The following is a 14,021-nucleotide window of genomic DNA, read 5'->3' as shown; positions in this document are numbered from 1 at the left end:
CCCTCCAGGTCCCTCCCATGACATGTGAGGATCGTGGGAACTCCAATTCAAGATGAGATTTGGGTAGGGACACAACCAAACCACCTCGGTGTTCCTTATATTTTAAAGATTTATATATACACACATAAATGTTTGATCAGATATATCTTTTACAAATATTTCTCCCCATCTATGACTTTTCATTCTCTTGACAGTGTCTTTTGAAGAGCAGGAATTTTTTTTTTTTTAATTGAGATGGAGTCTCACTCTGTCACCCAGGCTGGAGTGCAATGGTGCGATCTCAGCTCACCGTAACCTCCACCTCCTGGGTTCAAGTGATTCTTCTGCCTCAGCCGCCCAAGTAGCTGGGACTGTAGGCATGTACCACCACACCCATCTATCTTCTGTATTTTTAGTAGAGATGGGTTTCACCATGTTGGCCAGGCTGGTTTCGAACTCGTGACGTCAAGTGATCCACCCACCTTAGCCTCCCAAAGTGCTGGAATTACAGGCTTGAGCCACCGTGCCCAGCCAAAAAGCAAGAATTTTTAATCTTCATTAATTCCAGTTTATCAGTTCTTTCTGTCATGGATTGTGCCTTTGGTTTTGTATCTAAGAAGTCATCACCAAAAGCAAAAGCCATCTTGGCTTTTTCCTATGTTATCTTCAGGAAGTTTTATAGTTTTGTGTTTGACATTCAGGCGGGTGATCCATTCTGAGTAAGCTTCTCTGCAGGGTGTGAGGGCTGCATCTACGTTCATTTTTTTTTTTTTTTTTTTGCACATGGATGTCCAGCTGATCCACCTGTTAATTATTTCACTATACCGCGCTGCCTTGATTGCTGTAGCTTCCCGTGCACTCGTCAATCCCTTAAGGTTCACCTCCTCTTCCCCTACCAAACTGCAACCACTCCACTAGTGGCCTTCCAATGGCAAGTCCCATGGATTCTCTCCAGTGTGCCTCTTGTTTGTGACTCCATTCTGTTGTGTGAGCTCATGTTGTGTCACCTTTGCATTGGGGTTTGTAGAGTTGGTCTTCATGTGCTGGCTTTGGGAGGGTGGCCAGACAAGAATGCGGGTTGGGGTCAAGTTCTTGTTACTTACAAGTGCACAGAGCTTCCTTGGGGACATGACACGTGTTTCAGACCCACAGTACCACAGTATTCTGAAGGGGTGTTCTGTGATTCTCACTTCCTAGGCCTTTGGACATCTGTGGCAGAGCAAGTGGTCGATTGGAAAGCTCCACTAAGATGGACCAAGCCAGCATGGATTGAAGGGCTCAGTGGCACTGGGCCTGGGGGAAAGCAGAAAGGGGCGGGCAGCTTCCAGAACCTTCCTGGGGCCTGCCAGTCCTGGCCCTGCTGTAAGTGCTTTGCAGCCCTGGACTGGCTCTGACCTCCTCACAGCCCTGTGGGATAGCCCTAGCCCTGTTTTAGAGAGAGGACACCCATGCACAGAGAATGTTGTCACTTGTTCAGAGTCACAGTTTAGGAAGTGGCAGTGCCAGGATTTGACCTGAGAGTCCATGCTGTTGGCCATGCTGCCTCCCTAACCCCTGCCCTCAGAGGGTCTGAAGAGGTTAGAGAGAAAGACAAGAAGGAAGTGTCGGGGAGTAAGTTGGGAAGCCCTCACCTTCCCCTCTTGTTCTTTAGGCCTTCTTACCTCTTCCCTACTGGTGGAGAAGGGCCCTGGGGCCCTGCCTGGGACTGGTTCCCACCATGGGCCCTGCATGGTGGTGGCTTCTGGAGGCCTCTGTGCCCAGGAAGGCACCTTCCCTGGGGGGCCTGTGGGCCAGAGAGGGGAGGATGTCTCGAGGGATGGCCTGAGGAGCTCCCCTTCTGGAATCCAAGACAGCAGGAGGCAGCAAATGATCTGGTTTTCATTTGAGAAGGGCTGAGTTGGTGTTCCCATACCAGGACTGTCCTGGGCTGATGCCTCAGGGAACCCTCTCCAGCACACTATCTGCGCTTGCAACCCCAGAGCACCCTTGGTGCGCCATGTGGAAGTTTCTACTGTGAGTACCCAGGATGGTACCGCGCTTTCTCCTTGACAAGCCTGGGTTCTAGCAGCTGCAAGCTTAGCTTCTGTCCTGCACAGGCCTTGGCTCCTAGGCCGTTCAGAAAGTTTCAAGGGAGGAAGTGATGCTACAATATTTTTTAGTCCTAACTTCCCCATGTTTCCATTTCCTCACTCCCTTGATGCAAAGGACACTCCCTTGATGCAATTCAATTGAATTGACATTTACAGAGTCCCCTTTATGGATATGCTGGACCACATGTGAGTTTCAGGGACAGGCAGATGATTAAAACATAGTTCCTGACTCCCAGGAACCCATGGTCTAGCCCAAAGTATATGCAAGCTATAAATAAGAATAGTAAGTGGGCCAGGTACTGTGGCTCACACCTATAATACCAGCACCTTAAGAGGCTGAGGCAGGTGGATCACGAGTTTGAGACCAGCCTGGCCAACATGGTGAAACCCCTGTCAGTACTAAAAATACAAAAATTAGCCCGGCATGGTGGCAGGCACCTGTAATCCCAGTTATGGGCTGAGGTAGGAGAATTGCTTGAACCCGGGAAGTGGAGGTTGCAGTGCGTCGAGATCATACCGCTGTACTCCAGCCTGGGTGACAGAGCAAGACTCCATCTCAGGGAAAACAAAAAAAGAATAGTAAGTGATACAAAGTAAGCTTACAGAGCTTAGGAACTCTGTAAGTGTCAATTCAAATTGAATTGCATCAAGGGAGTTCCTGGCTTAGGGACTGTAACAAGGGAGGCTGCTACCTGGGCACCTTGGAAAGACACATCTAGGCAGCCATGCCAGGCAGAAGACTGGGCCGCTGCAGGTTTAAACCCTGGGCTTCCAGGCCCTAAAAGGGGAACTGGGCCCCGAGGGTGCTGTCCCATCACAAGAAATAACCCTGGATGCCAGTCACCCAGGGCCCTAATGCCTTTCTCAGGCAGGGGCAGGGAGGGGATGAGAAAATGGGAGTGAGGTTGGGCAGTAAGACTGAATCTGGAGAGCCTGGGCGTGCAGCCCGCCCACTGGTCTGCCTTGTCCCTTCCGTGCAAGAGCCGGTGGAAGCTGAGGGTGGTGGAAGGGATCCCAAATGAGCTATCTACCCGGGGCGCCCTCCATCCTCTGGTGCCCCATGCCTTCTCCAAGGACACACCAATCCCCAAACCCAAATCACCCCAGAGCCAAAACTGCTGCTCTTCCCTCCTCAAAGGGCACCCACCCACCCCACTCCCCAACAAAACTCCAAAAGAACTATTTTCTCCACCCCATGTAAACCTCTTTTGGATTAAAGTAATTCCTACTGAAGGAACTCATTCTTTTCTGAACGATCTGTAGGCTAATCTTCCCAGGGTGCATTTGCATTTCAAGTGGAGTGCTTGTACAGTTAGAATCCATCTTTAATTGGCAGAATGAAGGGGTACTTACGGGGGGGAGGGGGGGTAGGCGGACTTTCCCAGGCCCTCCTGGCCCCTCCCCATGCCCTCCTCTCTTCTCCTCAGCGCCCGCCCCTCAGTGAGGGGTGGAGCTGGGTGGATTTGGAGGCTGACTAAAGAAACGAACTGTCTATTCTTTCTTTACCAATTAAAACTTTTTATGGTGGACCTAGAGTTGCCAACTTCTAATTTTGTCAGTTTGTTTTATCACGGGTTTCCTAACACCATCACTTCACAGCACCAAAAGATGAAGGAGGAGGTCACTTCAGTCTTCTCAATGGAGTAAATTTAGCTTTACACAAACATGCCACAGGGTTGTTAGATTTTTCGTTTTGCTACAGATTGGTGCAAACCTCACTGGGCGTCGGCATTTGAGAACCACAAACCTGATGGCCCTCGGAGCCCTGCCCAACTCTAAAAGGCCGCAGTTTTCAAATTCCATTGGCACACTGCATTAAAGATGCATCTCTGAATGTGAATCATTGATGATGATGTTAATTTATCATTGTTGCACATAACTTTCTATGATGGAAATGGCTCCCGGAGACAGGACGGTAGAGAGACTGAAGAGCAGGGAATAAAGTTAGGAGCAAATGAGGGGACAGAGAGGGAAGAACACCTGCCCCCCAGACCTGTATCCATCTTCCCAGGATGCTCGGTTAGATTCTTGGGCTGCAGAAGGCAGTTTCGTACGCCTGTTCCAGAAATGTGTGTGTGTGCGTGTGCGTGTGTGTGTGTGTGTATGTAACCATGCAGTATGTGGGCACAACACCTGACCTTTGTGTAAGCGCCCCCCCCCCCACAAAGCCTCACCCCTTAAAATGTTCCCTGTGGCCTGGCCTTCCCTATGGCACGGTTCCATCCCCCAAGCAAAAGACATGAAGATGTCAGAATGGCAAATGGCAGATGTCTTAGAATGTGGGGGCGGGGGGCGGGGGGCAATGAGAGATGTCAGCTCCGGGAGGACAAGGCCCTGGGCCCTCCAAGGGAGGGGCCGTCTGTTTCCAGCCTGGGTTTGTTTCCTCACCGGCCACCCTGGCCCTGGCTCCCGGTTCTCCTGGGCCTTCCGAGGAGGCTTTGCTCACAGCTTTTCCCATTCTCATTCCAGGTGTGTGTGGCTGCTGCGGTGCCCTGCGCCCCAGGTACAAAAGGCTGGTTGACAACATCTTCCCTGAGGATCCTGAGGTGAGTCACATCTCTGGCAGGCATCATGGCTCTCAGCGTCTAGGTAGGGCCTCTGACGGGTGGAGTGGCAGCTTAGAAGCCAGGTGGGGAAGGCAGGGCCTCTCAGGGCCCTTGGACACAGCCTTCCCAGGGAAACTGGAACCTGGGCCACAGCCATGGGTAGTGGGGAGAGGCCGCTAGGGACATGAAGGAAGAGGGCATCTGGATCTGCAGAAGGCAGCTGGCAGTTAGCCTTGGCATGCTTGTGGCCGTCACTGTCCAACCGAGACATCTCCTGCGTGTCTCTTTGTGTGATTGCCCCGTGAGCTGCTAACTCTTTGAGTGGTCGTAGCTCTGTGCTGGTCAGTATGAAGACGCCCCTGTCTTGGGTTGGGCTCAGGAGCCCAGGTCTTTTGCCCTGGCTGCCACCCTCTGGTGTCTGCCAGGTGTCTAGGGGCACATACATAGAGGACCTGGCCTCCAAGCTGCCTCTCCACCCATCAGGCTGCTTTGTGGGTTGTGGTCTGGGAAACATTGGGATCTGAGGTACTTGACTTGCTCTCTGGGAACCAAGGGCCTGTTTGGGTGACAGCACCCTCTGGAGACTTCCCTAAGAGCTGCAGAGGTGCCTTCATCCTGTGCGTATCTTGGTGCCAACTATCCAACATGCTTTAATTTTGGGTGGCTTTTATTTTGGGTGGGTGGCTTTTAAATGATGCTATGTCGTTCATTCCTACACACTCACACACACATGGTATGTATATACATACCCATACACATACGTGTATACATTCATGTATATATATCCACATACATGCACACACATATATACATTTGTATCACTTACTATTCTTTTTTTGCTTTCCCTGAGATGGAGTCTTGCTCTGTCACCCAGGCTGTAGTGCAGTGGCGTGATCTCGATGCACTACAACCTCCACTTCCCGGGTTCAAGCAATTCTCCTACCTCAGCCCATAACTGGGATTACAGGCACCTGCCACCATGCCTGGCTAATTTTTGTATTTTTAGTACTGATGGGGGTGGTTCATCATGTTAGCCAGGCTGGTCTCAAACTCGTGATCCACCCACCTCAGCCTCGTAAGGTGCTGGTATTATAGGTGTGAGCCACAGTACCTGGCCCACTTACTATTCTTATTTATAGCTTGTATATACTTTGGGCTAGACCATGGGTTCCTGGGAGTCAGGAACTGTGTTTTAATCATCTGCCTGTCCCTGAAACTCACATGTGGTCCAGCATATCCATAAAGGGGACTCTGTAAATGTCAATTCAATTGAATTATTATTTTTCTCTAGACTTGAACTCATCTATCCATAGTGTGGCCACAGTGAGCACTAATTGTTTTCTTCCACAGGATGGTCTGGTGAAGACCAACATGGAGAAGCTGACATTCTATGCCCTCTCAGCTCCAGAAAAACTTGATCGTATTGGTGCCTATCTCTCTGAGAGGCTCATCCGTGACGTGGGTCGTCATCGATATGGGTAAGTGGTTTGTAAAGGAGGGAGAGAGACGTCAGGAACTATATTGTTAGGTTAAACATAGTCCTTTTAGAAAATGTTGGCCAGGCAGAGTGGCTCACGCCTATAATTCCAGCACTTTGGGAGGTCAAGGTGGGAGGATCACTTGAGGCCAAAAATTCAACACTATCCCTTTTTTTTTTTTTTTTTGAGACAGAGTTTCGCTCTTGTTACCCAGGCTGGAGTGCAATGGCGCGATCTTGGCTCACCGCAACCTTCGCCTCCTGGGTTCAGGCAATTCTCCTGCCTCAGCCTCCTGAGTCACTGGGACTACAGGCATGCGCCACCATGCCCAGCTGATTTTTTATATTTTTAGTAAAGATGGGGTTTCACCATGTTGACCAGGATGGTCTCGATCTCTTGACCTCATGATCCACCCGCCTCGGCCTCCCAAAGTGCTGGGATTACAGGTGTGAGCCACCGCGCCCGGCAAGTTCAACACTATCCTAAGCAACACAGTGAGACTCCATCTCTACAAAAAAATTTAAAAATTCGTTGGGTGTGGTGGTACACACCTAAAGTGCCAGAGCAAGACTTGTCTCAAAAAAAAGAAAAAAAAAGAAAATGATGGTAGACTAGATTATCAAACAGACCAAGAAAATTGGGGCCTGGGACTAAGGAGTATATCCCATGCGATCTTCCAAAGGCAGGGTTGAGCGTGATGCTGCTGCCAAGGTTTGGGAAGAAGGGCGGTTGGCTTCCTACAGGCACCTCTTCCAGCATCCATTCTCTCATGTTTCCATACAAAAGCCCTCATACAGTCTGAGGCTTTAAGAAAAATTAAGGCTATGATTGCACCGCCATCCACATCCAACCTGTCCTGCCTTATCCCACTTACTGCCTTGAAAACTAAGGAGGAGTCATCTACATTCTAGTAAGAAGGCAGAGTTAAGGGCAATTTGTCCATTAAAAATACACTTAGGTGAAATATTTATCAATCTTCTGAAAGAGAAGGACTTTCCATGTTTAAAGAGAGAAGAAATCTTAAAGCAAATGACTGATCCACAGACTTAACTGTTGAAAAATTTAAATATTTTGATGTCAATAAAGAAACACTCAGACCAGGCATGGTGGCTTACGCCTATAATCCCAGCACTTTGGGAGGCCAAGTGGGGAAGATCGCTTGAGTCCAGGAGTTCAAAACCAGCCTGGGCAACATACTGCCCATCTTTACAAAAAATAAAAAGAAAATTAGCTGGGTGTGGTGGTACGCACCTATAGTCCCAGCTACTCAGAAGGATGAGGTGGGAGGATGGCTTGAGCGCAGGAGGTCAAGGCTGCAGTGAGCTATGTTTGTGCCACTGCTCTCTAGCCTGGGCGACAGAGACTCTCTCAAAAACAAAAAGAAAAAAGAAATGCTCAAAATATAAGAGACAAACAACAAAAAAGTATATTAAAAAATTAAGACAAAGGGCCAGACACAGTGGCTCATACCTGTAATCAATCCCAGCACTTTGGGAGGTCGAGGCGGGTAGATCACCTGAGGTCAGGAGTTTGAGATCAGCCTGGACAACATGGTGAAACCCTGTCTCTACCAAAACTACAAAAATTAGCCAGGTATGGTGGCATGCACCTAGTCCCAGCTGCTTGGGAGGCTAAGGCAGGAGACAGTTGATTGAACCCATGAAGCAGAGGTTGCAGTGAGCTGAGATTTGTGCCACTGCACTCCAGCCTGGGTGACAGAGTGAGACTCTGTCTCAAATAAATAAATAAAAATAAATTAAGACAAAGGATTCAAATTTATATATTAGTAGCTCATACCAAACAGTGGGTGGAATGGGGAAACTGAGACACTAAGAGATTTGAGGCAAGGACCACAAACAGGAGACTTCAGGAGAGGAGAGAGAGCTTGCCACATACATGGGCACTCAACAGACTTGTGATCACAGATGCATACTGAAATACTAAGATGCTAACTTATCAAATTCATCACAAAGAAAACAGAATTTCCAGTATGACCAATAGATGGCAAAATGGGAAGCATTTTCATTCTTTTCTAGGAAGAGTGCGAATTGGTTGAAACTCTCTAGAAAGTAATTTTGAAATAATGTGTCAAGAGCTTTAAAAACACTTATGTCATTTGACTCAGTAATTTCCATTTCTGTTTGTCTATCCCAAAGAATCTTTTTTTTTTTTTTTTGAGACAGGGTCTTGCTCTGTCACCCAGACTAGAGTGCAATGTCATGATCTTGGCTCACTGAAACCTCAGCCTCCTGGGCTCAAGCCATCCTCCCACCTCAGCCTCCCAAGTAGCTGGGACTACAGGCATATGCTACAATTTCTGGCTCATTTTTGTATTTTTTGTAGGGATTGGGTTTTGCCATGTTGCCCAGGCTCGTCTAGAACTCCTGGGCTCAAGCAGTCCTCCCACCTGGGTCTCCCAAAGTGTTGGGATTATAGGTGTGAGCCACTGCGCCAGGGCCCAAGGAATCAATCATAAATACAGTCTACCTTCACATACAGAGATGTTCATTATCATATTATTTATAATAATAAAAAAGTGGGAATAACTTAAATGTCCAGCCAGAGGAGAATAGTTCAGTGAATTATGTTGTATGTCATTTGATAAAATGTTATCTAGTCAGTAAAAATGGTGTTTATAAAGATGCTTTCCATATAATTTAGAAAATGCTTGAAGTAAATGAAACCAAAATCCATAATTATATAGACAGTATTTGCAATCAAGTTAAAATATAAACAACAACAACAAATCTCAATGGGTAGAAAATATAGTAAAAACAAACATACTGGCCAGGTGCAATGGCTCATTACTGTAGTCCCAGCACTTTGGGAGGCCAAGGCAGGTGGATCACTTGAGGTCAGGGTTCAAGACCAGCCTGGTCAACATGGTGAAACCTTGTCTCTATCAAAAAGACAAAAATTAGCTGGGTGTGGTGGCATGTACCTGTAGTCCTAGCTACTTGGGAGGCTAAGGTGGGATAATTGCTTGAACCCCAGGAGGCCGAGGTTACAGTGAGCTGAGATCGTGCTACTACACTCCAGCCTGGGTGACAGAGCAAGACCCTGCCTCAAAAACAATAGCAACAACAAACTAAATGAACATATCAATATGTTAGGAGTGCTCATTTTATGAGCAGTGTGGCTCGGGTTTTTTGGTTTTGTTTTGAATCTATTTTTTCTACGTTTTTCCTAAATATTCTTTATGTGGATGTGTTACTTCCACAATAAAAATCATGAACTATAGAGCATATTGCGTTTGCTGCCCAACCATCACGCCACGATTCAGAGACCGAATGTCAGGAGAATGCTCAGATATTCCTAGTGGTGTTGCTCATGGGGCTGAGGGTTGGGTGGATTCATTCAGGCCACTGTTCTCAGGCCTGTTGGTTCCATTCTCCACGGAGTCTTTCATAGCCGTCCTCTACTCTTCCCTTTCTCCTGGTCCAGGCTCTTCTCTTTTTGTTCAGATGATGGCAGTAGCCTTGGACATGGACTCCCTGCTCCCCATCTTTCCTGCTCTGGTCCTTCTGTGTTAATACTGCTATGTATGATCTTCAACACACAGACACCAAGCTGTACTTTTCTAGCTCCTTGAGAAAAAAATCCAGCATCCTCAGCTTGACTTCTGGGGTTTTACACAACCTGCCTGTAACCCAGCCAAGCCCACCGCCCCTACCACACCTGCCGTAGACCCACTCCACATGGACTGGCCGACCCCCCTGATGGCTCTGTGGGCCTTTCTGGTGCTCTCTCACTTTGACCTCTGTTGGGCCTCCCCCTACAATTGCCCACCAGCCCCACCACCATCCAAGGCCCCTTCCTCCTGGCAGGAGAAGACAGAGCCAGTCTTGAACTACAATGAAACGTGCACGATGCTGACAGGGTGTAGAGGTCTAGAAAGCACAGGCCTCACCAGCAAACCTTAAATCAAGCCACCCCTGGTGTAAAAAGCAGGACCCAAACCAATATGTTTCTATGATCATTTCATGTAATAAAATGAGGCTACATCCTAAATAAGAGTGAATCTACCATGCATGCTGATTATATTAGGGGCATTGATATATTGTAAATTATACTCAAGCAAGTCAAAATGACTTTATCGTAGGTTGAACCTGAAACCAACATGCTAGCTCTAACATTAAACATTTAATACTAATTTTGCTGGCCCTCTCTGCGGTGATGGCTCTCTCAGTAAAAAATGTCCTAGAGCCAGCAGAGCCACGTAGAATCATTCTGCTGCATCTTACAACTGCAATTCAAATTTAGTATCATTCTGTTAAAAATAGCCATTGCAGCCTCTAAGTATTTAAAACCTGACAGCCTCACTGAGGGCTTTGTTCATAAACATTTGGAGAAGAAAAATCTGTGAGATCTGATCTCTTATTCTGTCTCTCTTTGCCCTCCCTGTCTTTCCATACCCAATGCCACATATGTCATCATTACCTTTTTAGTCACTGAAGGCAGCTTTGGAAGAGTAAAATATTCTCCTGTAGATGGGGTGAGAGGCTGTGTCTCCCTGCCATGATGCAGGTGTCTGTATTTGGGGTTTGACCATACGGGCATGAACCTTGGATGCCGGACCCAGGAGCAGAACCACCCTCATCTGCCCCATTGCCTCCCCACATTGTCACCCCATTCCAGTTGTGTGTGGACTCTGGCTCATAGGTGTTTAGCATGGAGACAGTGCGGGCAGCCAAATGTGGGCAGAGAGAGGATGAGATGTGAATTTCAAGGCATTGTTCATGGGCATGGAATATGATGGGCAGTGATGTGCAGAGCAGTAATAACCGAGCAGTCCTTCTATTTTCCCTTCTCTTTACATTTCCCTTCCAGTTCAGCTCCAGTGCCAGCATGTCCCCTAGAAAGTAGAGGAGAGCAGGGGAGGGAACAGCGGTGCTGGGAAAGACTCTCTCAGTTGACAGTGACCCCTGAACACTGACAGGTGCAGAATGCCATATAAGACGACATCAGGATCCCCAGTGCCTGGAGCTCTCACCCAGCCTGGGACCAACCCCTGGCAGATGGAGATGCCCATGCCAGAGGATTGTGCTTCTCTCATCTGAGGACCCTGGCCCTGGAGCTGACCCAGTGGCGTTCCTAAGAGATACACATTCACCAGAAGGACTGTGAACCTGGTCAGAGGATGGCTGACCTTGGGATAGGGATACCGCAGACCCCTACTAGATGAGGAGGGTCATCGTTCCCTTCCTTAGCTGAGGTCAGCCCTCTCTCCCTACTTGTGGACTCCTAAAACCCAGAAGGTTCTGTCTAGGAGTGGGCTGACCACATGCACTCAAATTGCCTGGAACAAGAGGTTCTTTGTCCAGGCCACTGCTCTTGAGTGGTTCTTGGGCAATGACTTGCCCTACTAAAGCTGCCCCCTCATCCGGCCTGCTGACCCTCATCCCTGACTCTGAATCTGCCTTTCTTCTCCAACTAAGCCTGGTTCCTGGACTCTACTCCCCACTTCTCCTTTCTTGGAGGCTTGGCACCTCCTTTGGTTTCTAGGGCCACTCCCTACTGAGCACGGGTATTCCAGCAGAACCAGCTGCCTAGTCTGGGACTGTATACCAGGGACTTCTTGCCTCTCACCTAAGTACCATGTTTTCTTCAGTTTTTGTAACTCACTTTCTGCCTGGATCTCTGACCCTGAGTTCCTCCGGTTGTCACCTGTCTTCTCCCAGCCTCCATTGCTACCCATGAACCCCAGTTCATCCTATATCCCTTGGGTTCTGCCCTCCTCACCCGCTGGCAGTGCTGCTAGTGCCTCTGCAACCCTTGGTTGTCAGCTGCTGTTGTGGTCTGTAATCTGCTCTTGCCTTCACCCGTGGGCCCAGCTCCCTCCTACCCCTCCTGCTCTAAGTACCCAGTTAGGCCAGTTCAGATTTCCAGACCTGTTATGACTTTGGACCCCTACCAGGACACCCACCCCAGGTCAGATCTCTGCTGATAGTGACCTTCTGATCTGGGAATCCCAGGCTCTATTCCTTTTGAGTGTGTAACAGATTGGACACACTTGAGAAGGTTAAAATAAAATAGCACAAACATGGAGAGCATTGGACTCGGGGCTTCCAAGGTCCCATTGACTTCTAATTCTCTAAGATGTTTTGAAAAGTTCGAGTTCATAATTACAAATATTCCATCCTTAAGACTGGGATCAGAGATGAGGAACAGAGAATTAGGCCTCATAGTTCTTACACTTTTCAGTTTCACATCTACCACAATTTTCACCTTCTACCAAAACGGAAAATTTCCACTTTCCACTCTTGATAAGTAGCCAATTTTTTTTTTTTTAAGCAATGGATGGTTTTTCCATATCAGGAATTTCTGGAATTTTTTCCAGGAAGAGGAAAAGTGGTAGTCTAAAAGCTCTGGGGTTTGCGAGGCCTTGAGTTTCTTCTCTTGCCTAACTCCACCCTTTCCTTTACCTCATTTAAACACTGTAATAATGGTGAAATGCCACAGATCCCTTCATACAGAAGGATGCCAGGATGATTCATAAGGGAAGAGAATCCCATGCTGCCTGCCCTCATTTCCTACCTGCCATGCTTGGCTGCATGCAGGTGTTCAGGTCTCTCTGCAAGGAAAGCCTGTCCCCTTTGGAAGGGCTCCAGCCCAGTCTGCTTCCCCAACCCTGCAGAATTCGGTCTCTACACAGTGGACCTGAAACATGCTGGGACTGGGTCTGCAAGGCACAGTAGGTTTCCTGGATGGTGATTGTGATGGCCTCTAAAGGTTGAGGCTGCAGAGCCAGGAATGGCTGTCCCGGGAGCTGGGAAGATTGATAGGTGTGGCTCTCGTTCACCAGAAGGGCTCAAAGAGCCAAGGCCGCCTTTGTATTTGGAAGACACTCTGTGGATAGAGCATGACTGGATCCATTTGTGAGTGGGCCCAGAGACAACTATTCAATAATACCTTTATTTAATATCATTAAAGAATCACTTAATAATAGTTGACTCTGGACGGGCACAGTGGCTCATGCCTATAATCCCAGCACTTTGGGAGGCTGAGGTGGATGGATCACCTGAGGTCAGGAGTTTGAGATCAGCCTGGACAACATGGTGGAACCCAATCTCTACTAAAACTGCAAAAATTAGCCAGGTGTGGGGGCATGCACATGTAGTACCAGCTACTTAGGAGGCTGAGGCAGGAGAATTGCTGGAACCCGAGAGGCAGAGATTGCAGTGAGCCGAGATTGCACCATTTTACTCCAGCCAAGGCCAACAACAGCGAGACTCAGTCTCAAATAACAATAATAATAATAATAATAATAGTTGACTCGGCTCATCTAGATAAAAGAAATAAACATTTTATAAATGTGGCAAAGAAAATTTCAGCATTTAGAGGCTGTTTTATTTTCTGGTTACTTGGTATAGAAGTTAGCTGAAGGGTGTGTAAGAAATGGTTGATGTATTAAAAAAACATTTAGAAGTCATGACTGCTGTTAATTTTTTTTTTTATGTTTGGATTAGCAAAGCTAGCTCATGTCTGAGGCAGTCTGACGGTGCAATATCTGAAACTGGGTAGCTGTCCCCGGAGGTATCATGGAGCCTTGTGTTGTGGCCTTGTGAGAGCTCCTGCAATTGTCCTGTAATAATCCTGGCTGTGCTCTTTGTTCACCCCAACTTTGTTTAAAAGAAAAAAAGGGGCAGGGTGCGGTGGCTCACGCCTGTAATCCCAGCACTTTGGGAGGCCAAGGCGAGCGGATCACGAGGTCAAGAGATCGAGACCATCCTGGTCAACATGGTGAAACCCCGTCTCTACTAAAAATACAAAAAATTAGCTGGGCATGGTGGCGCGTGTCTGTAATCCCAGCTACTCAGGAGGCTGAGGCAGGAGAATTGCCTAAACCCAGGAGGCGGAGGTTGCAGTGAGCCAAGATCGCGCCATTGCACTCCAGCCTGGGTAACAAGAGCGAAACTCCATCTCAA

General features: G+C 47.9%; 1 protein-coding gene across 2 annotated transcripts in view; it reads left to right on the top strand.

Annotated features, from left to right (window-relative positions):
• EFR3B (EFR3 homolog B) overlaps positions 1-14,021 on the top strand; it is a 113,630-nt gene that overhangs the window by 42,745 nt on the left and 56,864 nt on the right. Inside the window, exons 2-3 of one of the 2 annotated variants that reach the window (XM_032293953.1) lie at positions 4,539-4,615; positions 5,966-6,093. In XM_032293953.1, the coding sequence (XP_032149844.1) occupies positions 4,539-4,615; positions 5,966-6,093 (205 nt within the window). Of the gene's footprint in view, positions 1-4,538; positions 4,616-5,965; positions 6,094-14,021 lie in introns of those variants that run through there. The other variant, XM_032293954.1, reaches the window with a different exon arrangement.

Source organism: Sapajus apella, unplaced genomic scaffold (assembly GCF_009761245.1).
Source record: "Sapajus apella isolate SASKATOON/1434 unplaced genomic scaffold, GSC_monkey_1.0 scaffold31, whole genome shotgun sequence".
Classification (NCBI taxonomy): Eukaryota; Metazoa; Chordata; class Mammalia; order Primates; family Cebidae; genus Sapajus; species Sapajus apella.
The sequence above is the reverse complement of the archived record's forward strand: the minus strand, read 5'-3'. Positions and strand labels throughout refer to the sequence as shown.